This window comes from Leopardus geoffroyi, chromosome A1 (genome assembly GCF_018350155.1).
Source record: "Leopardus geoffroyi isolate Oge1 chromosome A1, O.geoffroyi_Oge1_pat1.0, whole genome shotgun sequence".
NCBI classification, from domain to species: domain Eukaryota; kingdom Metazoa; phylum Chordata; class Mammalia; order Carnivora; family Felidae; genus Leopardus; species Leopardus geoffroyi.
This window is the reverse complement of record NC_059326.1, coordinates 88,958,555-88,971,508: the sequence shown is the minus strand read 5'-3', so window position 1 is coordinate 88,971,508 and position 12,954 is coordinate 88,958,555. Positions and strand designations below refer to the sequence as shown.

The following is a 12,954-nucleotide window of genomic DNA, read 5'->3' as shown; positions in this document are numbered from 1 at the left end:
AAGTTAGCTATGTTTTCTGCTTTTGAAAGTTACTTTATGAAGAATCGATCCTGGACTGCCCTGCAGTACAGTGTCCCCTGTTTACAAGGAACAGGCACTTCAGGAAAACATCCTATGTGTTTTGCTTATGCCTTACTGTTGAGTTTGAGTCAGTTTTCTTTTCAATGTAGTTGTCTTCCCTCACTCTTCTCTTGTTGTGGGCTGTGCTTGCTCTCTGTGACATTAGTGGGACCTAGGCATGCTAGCTGTGATGGACACTTGCGAGTGTGGTGGAGGTGTTAGCAATATTTGCATTGGACCACTTCTCCTATGCCAGATCCCCTGGAGCACTGTGACAGCTGGGGGCTTTCACCAGGCTGGTAGGGAAATGAGGCTGGTCACAGCACTCAATGATGGCTGAGTGTGACTGAGTATGGCTCATGATGATGGCTCGTGGTGCAGGGCTGGGCACTGCACTGCAGCTAGGCAGGGTAGGCTGTGGAGCTGTGCACCTGTCAGCTGGGTGGGATGCATGTGCAGCTTTAACAAAATTTGCCCTGAACTCTGGGTCAAGACTACAAGTGTCTGTGCAGCCTCACCTCCCACAGATGGCTCTGTGTTTATGCTGGGAGGTGGTGGAGAAAAATGTGCCTGCTAGCTCCCTCATTTTTGGAGAATTCCCCCAACACTCTCTGAAATCACTATGAACAGATCTGACCTCTGTTTACCCCAACTTTGTGTCAACTGCCTTTTTTTATGTTGCCTCTGTGTGCAGGCTGCTGTCTTTTTAAGTGACCCAGCTGTCACACTCCCAGCTCACCCAATGCCAAATCAGCTGACTTTTAAAGCTCCAGGCTCTAAATCCCACTGTTTTTACAAACTCACAGAATTCAGCCTCTCCAGTTTTTAATGACAAACATTATGGGGAATAGTCTTCCCCATGTGAAATCCCTGGTGTGAGGGCTTGTTTCTCTGCCCTCTCTATGTGGGTAACCTCCCTTTGCATTTTTGACCTTCCTAAACTTTCAGCTGCAGCTTCTTCTCTGTATTTAATTGTGGAGTTTGTTCTGCAAGTCTTCAGATCACTCTCTGGTTTGTTGACTTGGATGTGGATGATATTTAGTTGTAAATGTGGGATGGGATGAGTTCAGGGTCTTCCAACTCTGTCATTTTCCCAAATTCCTCTCTTCCTTATGGGTTTCTTAATAACATTTTCTTTTTTCTAGCTTACTTGATTGTCAGAATACAGCATATAATACATATAACATACAAAATGTATGTTAAGCTCCTATTTGTGTTATAAGTAAGGCTGCCAGTCAACAGTAGATTATTAATAGTTAAGTTTTGGGGAGTCAAAAGTGGTCAGCACTCTTAACCCACTGAATTGTTTAAGGTCGACTGTAATATAACTTTATTTATACCAATGTGAAAAATGCTCCATAGGTTAGGTTTATCCTCAAGACTTAAAACAATTGGTCATGAAAATAAAACCTTCAGTGTGTGCCTTATAATAAAATTTTGGCCATAGATAATGGCCTCACCCTTCAGCTCATTGCCTAACCATCTTCTTCCCTGACCTACCACTTTTAAATCCACATACACACCCTACCATGCCCTAGCACACTTCCCTGCTTCATTTTCTGTACAGCACCTAAAATACTTTTTTTAGTACCTAACATCCTCTAACCTTACAATATAATTCACAGGAATTTATTTGTATTTGTATTTTCTCCACAGGAATGTGAACCTGAGTGCAAGAGTTCGATATTTATTGAGGGCTCTCAATAAATATCATTTAAGGGATGAAATTAGGAACACATGGGATCTCATGATGACCTCTAATTAGTTTCTGGATTTTAGGGCATGGACTTTAGTGCATAAGTTGGTTCCCTGGGGCCTCCCCTGCATACTGTTTGGGTGAGTGGTAGCTGTTGTACTCTTAGTAGGTTCCTGATATCCAAATCACTAACTTTTCAGGTGTCAAGACCAGCCCACCCCATAGACAGCCAGGCCCCAGTACCACTGTGCCCTTTTAGATGGTCTTTGGAACAATGTACAGGGAGGACATGATGAGTAAGAAAATGAGGGTTAGTTGGCACCAACTGACCTGCTATCTGGATGGTGAACTCTTTCTTCTGTATCAGGAGAGAGTTCTGGATGGAGCAGGACACATTACTGTGGGCACCCCCTTGAACAATCACAGATGTTTCCAGATTGAACAGGCCCTGGACATCCTGGACTATGGCTTCCATCTTTGGAGGCAGGCACTGTCCTTTATGATCTTTCCACTGAGCCTGGGGCTTGGGGTACCAGCCACTGGAACTGCACTTCAGCTGAATGCCTCCCTCCTTGAAGCCCTCAAGGGAGATGTGAGGGTCTGAGCCCATCCCTGGGAAAAGCAAGAAGAGTGGGAAAGATCAGGCTCCTTCCCAGAAGTTGTACATGATGTTCATGCCACCACTCACCATCTGCAGTCAGTATAAGGAATCATGACTGTGACTGCTCCTAACACACATGTGGGCTCACAGCCCCCACCTGTGGAATGTAAATTACAGTTTATTTTTAAGTTTATTTATTTATTTATTTTGAGAGACAGAGTATCTGCATGTGCAAGTTGGGGAGGGGCAGACAGAGAGGGAGAGAATTCCAAATAGGCTTCATGTTGTCAGTGTAGAGCCCCACATGGGGCTCAAACCCACAAACCATGATATCATGACCTGAGCTGAAATCAAGAGTTGGATTATTAACCTACTTAGCCACCCAGGTGCCCATAAATGATATTTTAAATTTGTGGTGGCATGTGGGACATGGGAACAGTAGTACCCATGAAGGACATTTGGAAATATTATGGGGGGCTATTTGGCCAAGAAGAGCTGCTGGAATTTAGTCATATTATATAAGGGACAGTCCCTTGAAGTAAAGAAAAATCCCACCCCAAATTTCAATATATTGTCCTCTGTCTCTCTTGAATCCCACCAGCATTCAAGTGCCTGTGTCACATGCACTCCTTTATTTCTCCATCCTGAGGAGCTAACTTTATATTTTGAATATGCAAAACATTAATATGTTTAGCAACATGCAGAAGAATGAAACTAGACCACTTTCTTACATCATTCACAAAAATAAACTCAAAATGGAAAAAGGACCTGAATGTGACACAGGAAACCATCAAAACCCTAGAAGAGGAAGCAGGAAAAAACCTCTCTGACCTCAGCCGCCGCAACTTCTTACTCGACACATCTCCAAAGGCAAGGGAATTAAAAGCAAAAATGAACTATTGGGACCTCATGAAGATAAAAAGCTTCTGCACTGCAAAGGAAACAATCAACAAAACTAAAAGGCAACCGACAGAATGGGAAAAGATATTTGCAAATCACATATCGGAAAAAGGGTTAGTATCCAAAATCTATAAAGAACTCACAAAACCCCACACCCAAAAAACAAATAGTCCAGTGAAGAAATGGGCAGAAAACATGAATAGACACTTCTCTAAAGAGGACATCCAGGTGGCCAACAGACACATGAAAAGATGCTCAATGTCGCTCCTCATCAGGGAAATACAAATCAAAACCACACTCAGATACCACCTCACGCCAGTCAGAATGGCTAAAATGAACAAATCAGGAGACTATAGATTCTGGAGAGGATGTGGAGAAACAGGAACCCTCTTGCACCGTTGGTGGGAATGCAAACTGGTGCAGCCACTTTGGAAAATAGTGTGGAGGTTCCTCAAAAAATTAAAAACAGATCTACCCTATTAATCAGCAAAAACACTGCTAGGAATTTACCCAAGGGATACAGGAGTGCTGATGCACAGGGGCACTTGTACCCCAATGTTTATAGCAGCACTTTCAACAATAGCCAAATTATGGAAAGAGCCTAAATGTCCATCAACTGATGAATGGATAAAGAAGATGTGGTTTATATATACAATGGAATACTACTTGGCAATGAGAAAAAATGAAATATGGCCTTTTGTAGCAACATGTATGGAACTGGAGAATGTTATGCTAAGTGAAATAAGTCATACAGAGAAAGACAGACAACATATATTTTCACCGTTATGTGGATCCTGAGAAACTTAACAGAAGACCATGGGGGAGGGGAAGGGGGAAAAAAGTTGGAGAGAGAGGGAGCCAAACCATAAAAGACTCTTAAAAACTGAAAATAAACTGAGGGTTGATGGGGGGTGGGATGGAGGGGAGGATGGGTGATGGGCATTGAGGAGGGCACCTGTTGGGATGAGCACTGGGTGTTGTATGGAAACCAATGTGACAATAAATTTCGTATTAAAAAAAAATAAAAATACATTAACATATTTAAAGAACCATACTGTAAAAAATGTGTACCAGGAAAGCCCCAAACCTTTCTCCATCCTTTACATCCATTGCACCTTCCCCCCTCTCAGGTAACCAATTTCATTAGTTCCTAGTGTATCCTTCCTGTGTTCCTTTTGTGCAATGTTTATTTTTCCTCCCACAAAAGTTTAAATGCTATAGAACTCTTTTGCACCTGTTTTTTTCTCTTGCCAACAACCTAGAAGTCACTCCACATCAGTTCATAGAGCTCCTCCTCATTTTTTCAGCTGCATACTGTGGATCATTCCAATGTGTGACATAGTCAACACCTACGCTTAGATACTAAGGTAGTTTCCACTGTTGTACAATTACAAATGATGTTACAAAGATTAAATTTATATGTATGCCTTTTTCATATTGGAGTTGTAGGAGGTTTATCTTCAGGATAAACTCCTAGAGATGGGGTTGCAGTTTAAACGGTAGATGTGCAAGCTATCCTGTTAACTATTGCCAAATACCCCTGCACTGGAGTTTTGCTTTCAACTTCATCATCAGGGTACAGAGCAGAAGGCCTGCTTCCCCTGTATGGTCAAACTGTTGAATTTTTGCCAATCTCTGAGGTAAAATATTGCGCATCAGGGTAGCTTTAATTTACCTTTCTTTCATGATGAGTAAAGGTGATCATCTTTTTATATGTTTAAGGGCCATTTGTATATATTTTTTGTGAACATTTACTTTGTTCATTTGCTAATGAATCTTTCTTTTTAATAGTTTTATTTTAATTAGATATATTTTCCCTTTCTCCATGTTTCTCTGTCTACTCTTGAGCAAAGCAAATCTGTCCAAATGGACCCCTTTCTCTGTCTCTCCTACTGAGGCTTGGCTAGGTCACATACCTGCTACCTCCAGCTCCCAGACTGCTTCCCTAGAGAAGTTGCTGGAGAGGAAACGGCACCCATACAGGCCCTCATCAGCAGGAATGATGCCAAGGAGTTGCAGGTTCACACTACCATCCATGATATCATCTTTGAGGAGTTTGGTCCTGTTCTGGAACTGCACCATCTGCTGGCTGTAGAGCTCCTGCCGCCCCTGGTACAGGTGGACCACTTCAGAGGTCCGACTCCGGAACCAGCGGATCTCCATATCCTCAGCATCCAGGTATGGTGACAAGTGGCATGAGAACTCCACTTCTTCCCCTACAAGTGCCAGGATGGATTCCCCAGGGCCTACCACACTGACCTCCTCTAGGATGAGAAGCCAGAAAAACAGCCCAAATCAGTTCTCATCAAAGATAAATTTTTATCACATTCCTTTGCAGCTCAGGAATCTATAGTAAAAAACTCAAATGACAAAAGTAAGACACTTTACAGAACAATGGTCTTGGCTTCTTGAAGAAATAATTGTCACAAATATGCCAAGTTAAAATATACACAAGGGATATTACAACCAGATACAATGTGTGGTGCTGGAGTGGTAATTTGTTTGAACCAACCAGTTGCAAATGTTGTTTTGGGGACAGTTATGTAAATATAGCCAGGACATTACATGAAAAGAAATCTTTGACCAAAAAAAAAGAGGCAAGTTTCAGAACCATATGTACACTACTCTTTTATTTGATTAAAAAGTGACATGTTTGCATAAAAACATGTGCAGGAAAAAAAAGGCCTGAAATGAGATATACCAAATGGTTGATGGTGATAATTTCTGCATGATGGGAATAGATGTTTTCTTATTTTTTCCTTCTCTGATTTTCTAATTTTTTATAATGCACATGTACAGCTTCTCTAATAACAAAAGGTATTAAAATAATCTATGGGGTCTCCTTGCTTCATGGATTTTCCTATCTAAAGGCCAAATCTTGCCTTCAAGATTTTTATTTATTAGAATTTTTTTATTTGATCACCCTCGTAAATGGTGTCTCCATGTGGTTCCTTTACTCCCTGTTTTTTGAAATTTCCATGAGAGTTGCCATTCCTGTAGCAGTCCCTTTGCATATTGTTTCCTGCCACTCAGCATGCCCTCACTCTTCTTTCTGGCTTCACCTTTTCTCATACCTCTTTTTCTTCCTTTGAAGCTCAGCTAAAACCCAATCCCAAAGCTCTCCCTTCATGGATCCTTCCCATCCTTCACTTTGCTCATAGAATATAGTGGTGACTTTTTTTGTTCACCCCATTTGAGACTCCTTTCTGCCCTCTGGGTATAGCCCTAACACACTTCCTACTAGCTTCCCTTTTCAGATTCCCTCAAGTTGTCTTTTCACCCACACCTGATGCCTGGCCCTCTCCTGGGGCATGGCCTGCCTCAGTTAACACTCCATCTGTCATCTTCTTGAAAAATATATGTCCTTAAAGGGTCCACTCAAACAGTACCTTCTCTCTAGGGTTCTTCTTGGCTTTTTGGAAAAGACAGGTTTGTCTCTTACCTGTGCTCACAAATCTTTGGGTATGTTTCTCTTGCAGCCTTGTTCACATCCCTGAACAGATTTTATGTCACATCTGTCCCCCTCCCTTGACCTTCTTAAGGACCTGGGATGTGCCTCATCATTTTGGTATCCCTGGTTTCCAGCTCAGGGAATTCGAGAATTATGTTTGCATAATTAGTGTATCATCTCTGTTGGCTACTTCTTTCATGAGAGCTGTTAAGCCTGAGGTCCTTCCTGCCCTTCAAAAGCTATGGCTTATATGTGGGAGTGGAGCACTTGGCATGGCCTGATAGGGTATGGATTTCAGCTCTGGAAGCATCTGGCAGGAGGGGTGGGCAGAAGTGGAGGTGCGCATGGCCTGGCTGGCTGGGCTGCAAGTTTGACACACTACCTGAGTTCATCTCTCCAGGCCAAAGAAGAAGAAGGAGATGTGTGAATAAGAAGAGATTGTTGGACAGAGGTACTTGCTGGGAGAAGTCTGGCAAGACTGGGAAATCCACCATTTCTTCTTGGCAGTGGGGGCCACCTGGAGAGGAACAAAGAGATGCTGGAATGGATGCAGAGGAGCTGGAACACAGCCCAGCAGGCCTGAGGTCTGTTGCTGCCTCAATTATTTTTTATAATTACTTTTTATAATAGTTCTTATTAATCCCAGTGCTTGGCTTCTTTTAAACCATAGCCGGATGTGAGAGCTGTTTCTAATTTTACCAGGTATCACTGCTAGTGGTGTTCCTGGCCGTGCTTGGATTCATGGAGCTGCAAGGAGGCAAGGCCAAAGGGTCCCAGAGGAAGCAGCTTCTCAGGTTTTCATTGTTTAGAGTCAGGAATAGAGCCACACATTGTGTGTGGGCTCAGCTGGGACTGAGTGACTTTCCCCAAACAAAAGGAAATCTATAAGGACTCTCAGAGGCATTTTCATTCTCCCTGCCCTACTTCCCTTTGGCCTAGAACATCAGGTCCACAAACAGAGGAACAAACAGAGTTCTGATTGTTCAGAAGTGGGATGCATGCCTGACAGCAGCCTGCCAGCTCCAACCACAGCTGAGACACCTTCCTCCAGTCCTAAAACCTCAAGTGAAGCCTCCATGACGTCAGCTGGTGACTGTCTCTGTCCCTGAAAGATGTGTCTTCTAGGCCACATTAATGGAGTCATCCCATCTAGCCACACCCCCATTAAGGGTCCAATAGACTCAGCCCTAGCATAGGCAAGGGATGTCCTCTTTCAGTCCTGAAACTCCCATGGGACTTGTGGTAACATTTCACAGTCTGATAGCCAGTGAGTGTGGGCAGCCCATACATCTTGGGAGACATACAAGCCTTTCCACATCTCTCCTCAGTTTAGTGGTGGGACTTTAGGCATGTTCTATAGCTGGCTGAACCTTGATTTCTTTGCCTGAACAATGGAAGAAACAAATGCTGACTCAGGGGTCATTAAGCCTTCCATGGGAGGGCTAGATGCTCTTTAATAAATAAAAGCCAGCACCTCCTCTTTCTCTGCCTCCACTTTCCAAACTTCTTGTTCTCCATCTTCTTTTAGACACTGCACCCTTCTCCTTTCACTCCATCATAATACCCGCAAGGGGAAGGAAGCTTTCTTCAGCCCCCCAGTCTCCCCTTCTCCTTTTTCTGCCACCCCACCCCTTTGCTTTATTCTCCTTCTCCTGAAAACATGTTCTTGGTGTCCTGTGGCTGCAAAACACTACCCACACAGCAATAGCATCATCAGGGTGTAAAGTAAAGACTTTAAAAGCTGCTGGATCCTATAGCAGAGGAGTGGTCAGAGGAGGTATATAAGCAAGTTAATGGTGTGTGTAAGTTGGGGGGAGAGGAAAATCCCTGAACTGGAAGGACCCAACCAATGGGAATACAACAGTGAGTGGACAATGGCCTGTGAAGCCCTCCCCTCCTGGAGCTCACATGCAGGTGGGCAGGCAGAAGGGCAAGTTGGAACAGCTCCATTAATGCTTCAAAAGGGACCCTTCAGCAGGGAATGTTAGATCCCCCAGAGAGGGCTGGACTATTTTCATGGCCAGTAGCTATTGGAATCAGTAGTTATAGAATAGCCAGCATAAATGGAGGCTGTGGGCTGAGGTCCAGGCTCTTGCCAGACCAGCCTCTTCCCCTTTGGTGATGACAATAAACTGACAGCAAAGGATTCCAGAACAGGAAGATCACCCTGGCTTTGCATTTTCTCTCCCTCTCCCTGTTCCCTTCTCTTGTACTTTATGGCTCAGTGTTTCCTGGACTCTCAAGATAGAACCCCATGAAGGCAAAGCAATGAAGGTATATCAGCACCAGCTAGTACTTTGCAAAACATGAGGGGCTTATAGACTATTTATGGATCCATTTAGATGAGTCAGATTTTGAGGAATCAGTCAAGACTTGTGTCAGGTGGTAACTCGGGTTCTTCTACCACACAGAGACAGAGCATTAGGCTCATAGTTATGGGCAGATAGGCCTCAGAGGAGGAGCACATGCCCTGCTTTCCCTACCTCTTGGGGGGCAGTCAGTGTTCCAGGCCGAGGAATGATTAATGTGACCACAGTTCTCTGTTGTGATACACCCATGTGAATTCCATCACTAAGGCTACAGGGGAAGGAGGTCATACACACACACACACACACACACACACACACACACAGGCATACATGTGCACCATAATAAAAGCTAATATGAACTGAACACTTACTATCTACCAAGCACTTACCTACACAAGGAGTATTTATTATTATTATTATTATTATTATTATTATCACTAATAAGTCTGAGTCAAAGACAAGTTAACTGAAGCACAGGAAATCTAGGCAATTTGCCTTCACACACAGCTAGGAGGTGGTAGAATTGGGGGGAGACAAGCCCTCACTTGTCTGGATGCAGATTCCTCACCAGCTGTGTTGTTTGCCAGGGCTGGATGCACCCTCAGTTTTCCTGTGCCCCGGAACATGGCTCCTGTTAGGGACCACCTGACTACAGCACTCACAGCATCTCACATGCAGTGAGGAAGCAGACTGAGTCCCCAGGTGTCAGCCACAAGACCAAGCAACCAAGCATGAGCAACCAAGCAACTAATGAATAAAACCCCAAATCTCCCACTACTCATAAAACAACTCAAAACTGGAGTCTTCCTCAGACCTTGCCAAAAGCATCTTCTTGGACAGGAGGGACATGCCCTGTGATCACTTTTCTCCCAATGCACAAGGCATTAAAAAGCCTTAAATTGGAGGAAGACTGGTGATTTCCTGAAGGGACTTCAGAGGAGCTGAATGCCACTTAGTGCCCTAAAGGGTCCCACTTCTTCCCACCTGCTGCCTGAAGTTTGCCTTTTCTGAACTCACTGTCCAGCTTAAAAGCTCTAATCCTCACAGGAGTGCAAGTACCCTGTGAGGGGAGACACTTTCGGATCTCAGCTATTCACACCACAGTATAGATTGCAGACTATTTCTGGTGAGGAGGTTTTGCTGGGGACAGAGTCTGGAGACATAGGATATCGGAGGAAGATTGAGGACCCAGGAAAGAGAAAGACAGCCAGAAAGAGTCTTGGTCTGGAGCTAATCTTTGCAGGTGGGGAATATTCTCTATATTCTCCTGGATCTTCTGGGATGCCTCCTGAATACACTTGGAGGAGTAAGGGTTGCACACACTGAAGATAAAGAAATGCCACCACCCTCCACCCAGGGAGGCAGCCCATTTCTCCCCTTCCTTCTTTTCTTCTCATTTTCTCCCTGGCCTCACCCAAACCCCATTCCAGTCTCTTTCTGCATCTCCAATTCCTAAACAATACTTGATGTTCTCTTAGTTTGCATTCCCTCAGCTCTTAAGTATCTCTTTAAAGATTATTTTTTACTTTTACCACTCCCATGAGCTTGGTCTGTGTAACAGCAGTGTGTTTGTCCTTCTCCCATTCCTGCATCTCAGTCTGTACACCTTGAGGGGTAGAGTACTCTCCCACCCTCTCCCCCTCCAGTACCCACTGCAATGTTTTGCCCTCCACAAGCTGTCAATTAATGCTCACTGGCTTACTCTGGTTTGATTTCAATTGAACCACAAGATTTCCACCCCTTGTCTCCAAGGTAGATGAACTGCCCCAAGAAAGGACCTTAGGGAGGCTGGAGGGGGGAATGGAGACCATCAGAATCCTACCTCCTCAGGTGGACCTGCCTGAATGAATATCTCCTCTTAGCCACACTTGAAACAACCCATCCTGCAGCCAGGTTCAGCCTATAAGATGGTGCCAACTCATCTTGTCCTCTCTTCAAAGCCATCATTTTCTTCTTTCCATTTCTGGAAGGTGGGGGTTTAGATAGGTGTTGAGAATGAGCCACATACCTGGCAGGAAGCAGCAAGGGGTCTGAAATGGCAGATGATTCCTGGTGATCTTAGCTCCCTGCAAAAGACATGACTGTAGTAAAATGTCTTGGTCTCAGATACTAAGGTCCCCTGGACATGAGCTGGTAGCTAAGTTCAGGGGACCAACTCATCTGTGACAGAATTACCCACCCACCCACCTTCTACCTTAATACACATGCTGCTTGCTCTTCTCTTTGCTATATAAAAAGATAGAACAAAACGAGGAAGTCTCTGTCACATCCTGTCTCTGTGAGAAAAATCATGAATTGAATTTCCATAGACAATATCCCCCTAAGGTCTTAGAAGGAGGGGAAAGGTAGCTGGGAGCTTTGCAGAGACCGTGAATTGCAGAGACTCAGAGCAGGGAGAAAATACTCCAGTTGGTTGCCTGAGATTTTTGGGGCCCCATGGAGAGAATATGGCCATCCTCAGCTAGCCCCTCTCTGCTCAATGGCACAAAGATGCAGAGACTGGACTGGACTATGCACTAATGGCTGGTGCCCAGCTCTTAACCAGCTATACCCTTCTCTGCATGGCAAGGGCAGTAAAGAAGATAGACTTGGAGAAGTTGCCATAAGTAAAACCTGTAAAAGCTATTCACATACAACTTGGAACTAGATTTCCAAGGATTTCTGGAACTGGGATTTCTCTGGGCACTGAACTGGGATTTCTCCAATGGAGTGGAGCTCAACAAAGAAGAAGCAAGCATACCTCACCCTACCCCATTACCATAGGCCACAGTGCAGCCACCTGGATGTACGCCTCCCTGATATCTTTCCTAAGGGGCAGGTCAGAGCTGGGACATAGGGTACCTCCAGTACAGGCAGGATGCTCTCAAGGACTCCCAGAAATGCCTGATGTTTGGGGAGGGGCCTGTGCAGGAGCCAGGGCTTTGAGTAAGTGGAAGTGAGAACAGTGGAAGTGAGCTGAAGGTGACATTCCATGTGCAGGCAGGCTGCTGCATGCATCATAGGCTCATGCATACATAAAAATGACCTAGGATGGCAAAGGGGCTGTGCAGCAAGCTCAAATGGTGGAGAAATAGAGGAGAGCTCAGGAATAGATTAAACATAAAATGAACATTAAACAAGATCAGGAGCAGGAGCAAAATAATGATGAAGACAAGGGGAAGGGGACAGACATTCTGAGTGGAAAGAGGTGGTTAGCATGTGTGGGTAGGAAAAGGCTATGGGCTTGCTCTGACAGTTTATGAAACTCAGTAGTAGAAGGGAAGGCTGACCAAAAAATATGAAGCAAAGTAATATGATTTAGCTCATATGTGGAATTTAAAAACAAAACAAACAAGCAAAGGGAAAAAGTGAGAGAGAGAGAATCAAAGCAAGAAAGAGATTCTTAACTGTAGAGAACAATCTGATGGTTACCAGAGGAGAGGTGCACCTAAGGGGCGCCTGGGTGGCTCAGTCAGTTGAGCCTCCGACTTTGGCTCGGGTCATGATCTCGCTGTCCATGTGAGCTCGGCCCCGGATCGGGCTCTGTACTGACAGCTCGGAGCCTGGAGCCTGTTTCAGATTCTCTGTCTCCCTCTCTCTCTGCCCCTCCCCCACTCACACTCTGTCTCTGAAAAATGAATAAACCTTTAAAAAAAGTGCACTTGTGATGATGAGCAGCTGGTATTGCATGGAAACGTTGAAATGCTATATTGTGCAACTGAAACTAGTGTAACACTGTATGTTAACAAACTGGAACTAAAATAAAAACTTAAAGTAAAAAAAAAAATAGATGGGATCAAGTTGCAAAGGATCTTTCCTGTCACATGGTGAAACGGAACATTGGTGAAATGGAACATTGTTCTACGGACAGCCAAGAGCTATTTTGAAGTTGAAAGGACATGAATTGATTCAGGCTAGAGAAGAAGAATGGTAACCACACTGACAGGCTATTTGGCAA

General features: G+C 44.3%; 1 protein-coding gene across 5 annotated transcripts in view; it reads right to left on the bottom strand.

The window, feature by feature from the left end:
- Positions 1-11,198, bottom strand: part of BTNL9 (butyrophilin like 9) — a 36,196-nt gene extending 24,998 nt beyond the window's left edge. For 3 of the 5 annotated variants that reach the window (XM_045484064.1, XM_045484073.1, XM_045484082.1), the window contains exons 1-4: positions 11,026-11,198; positions 7,091-7,225; positions 5,174-5,521; positions 2,087-2,368 (exon numbers count right to left, since the gene is read on the bottom strand). In XM_045484064.1, the coding sequence (XP_045340020.1) occupies positions 2,087-2,368; positions 5,174-5,521; positions 7,091-7,202 (742 nt within the window). In that variant the 5' untranslated portion in view covers positions 7,203-7,225; positions 11,026-11,198. Of the gene's footprint in view, positions 1-2,086; positions 2,369-5,173; positions 5,522-7,090; positions 7,226-11,025 lie in introns of those variants that run through there. The other 2 variants (XM_045484092.1, XM_045484100.1) reach the window with 2 other exon arrangements.
- Positions 11,199-12,954: the final 1,756 nt, after the last annotated feature.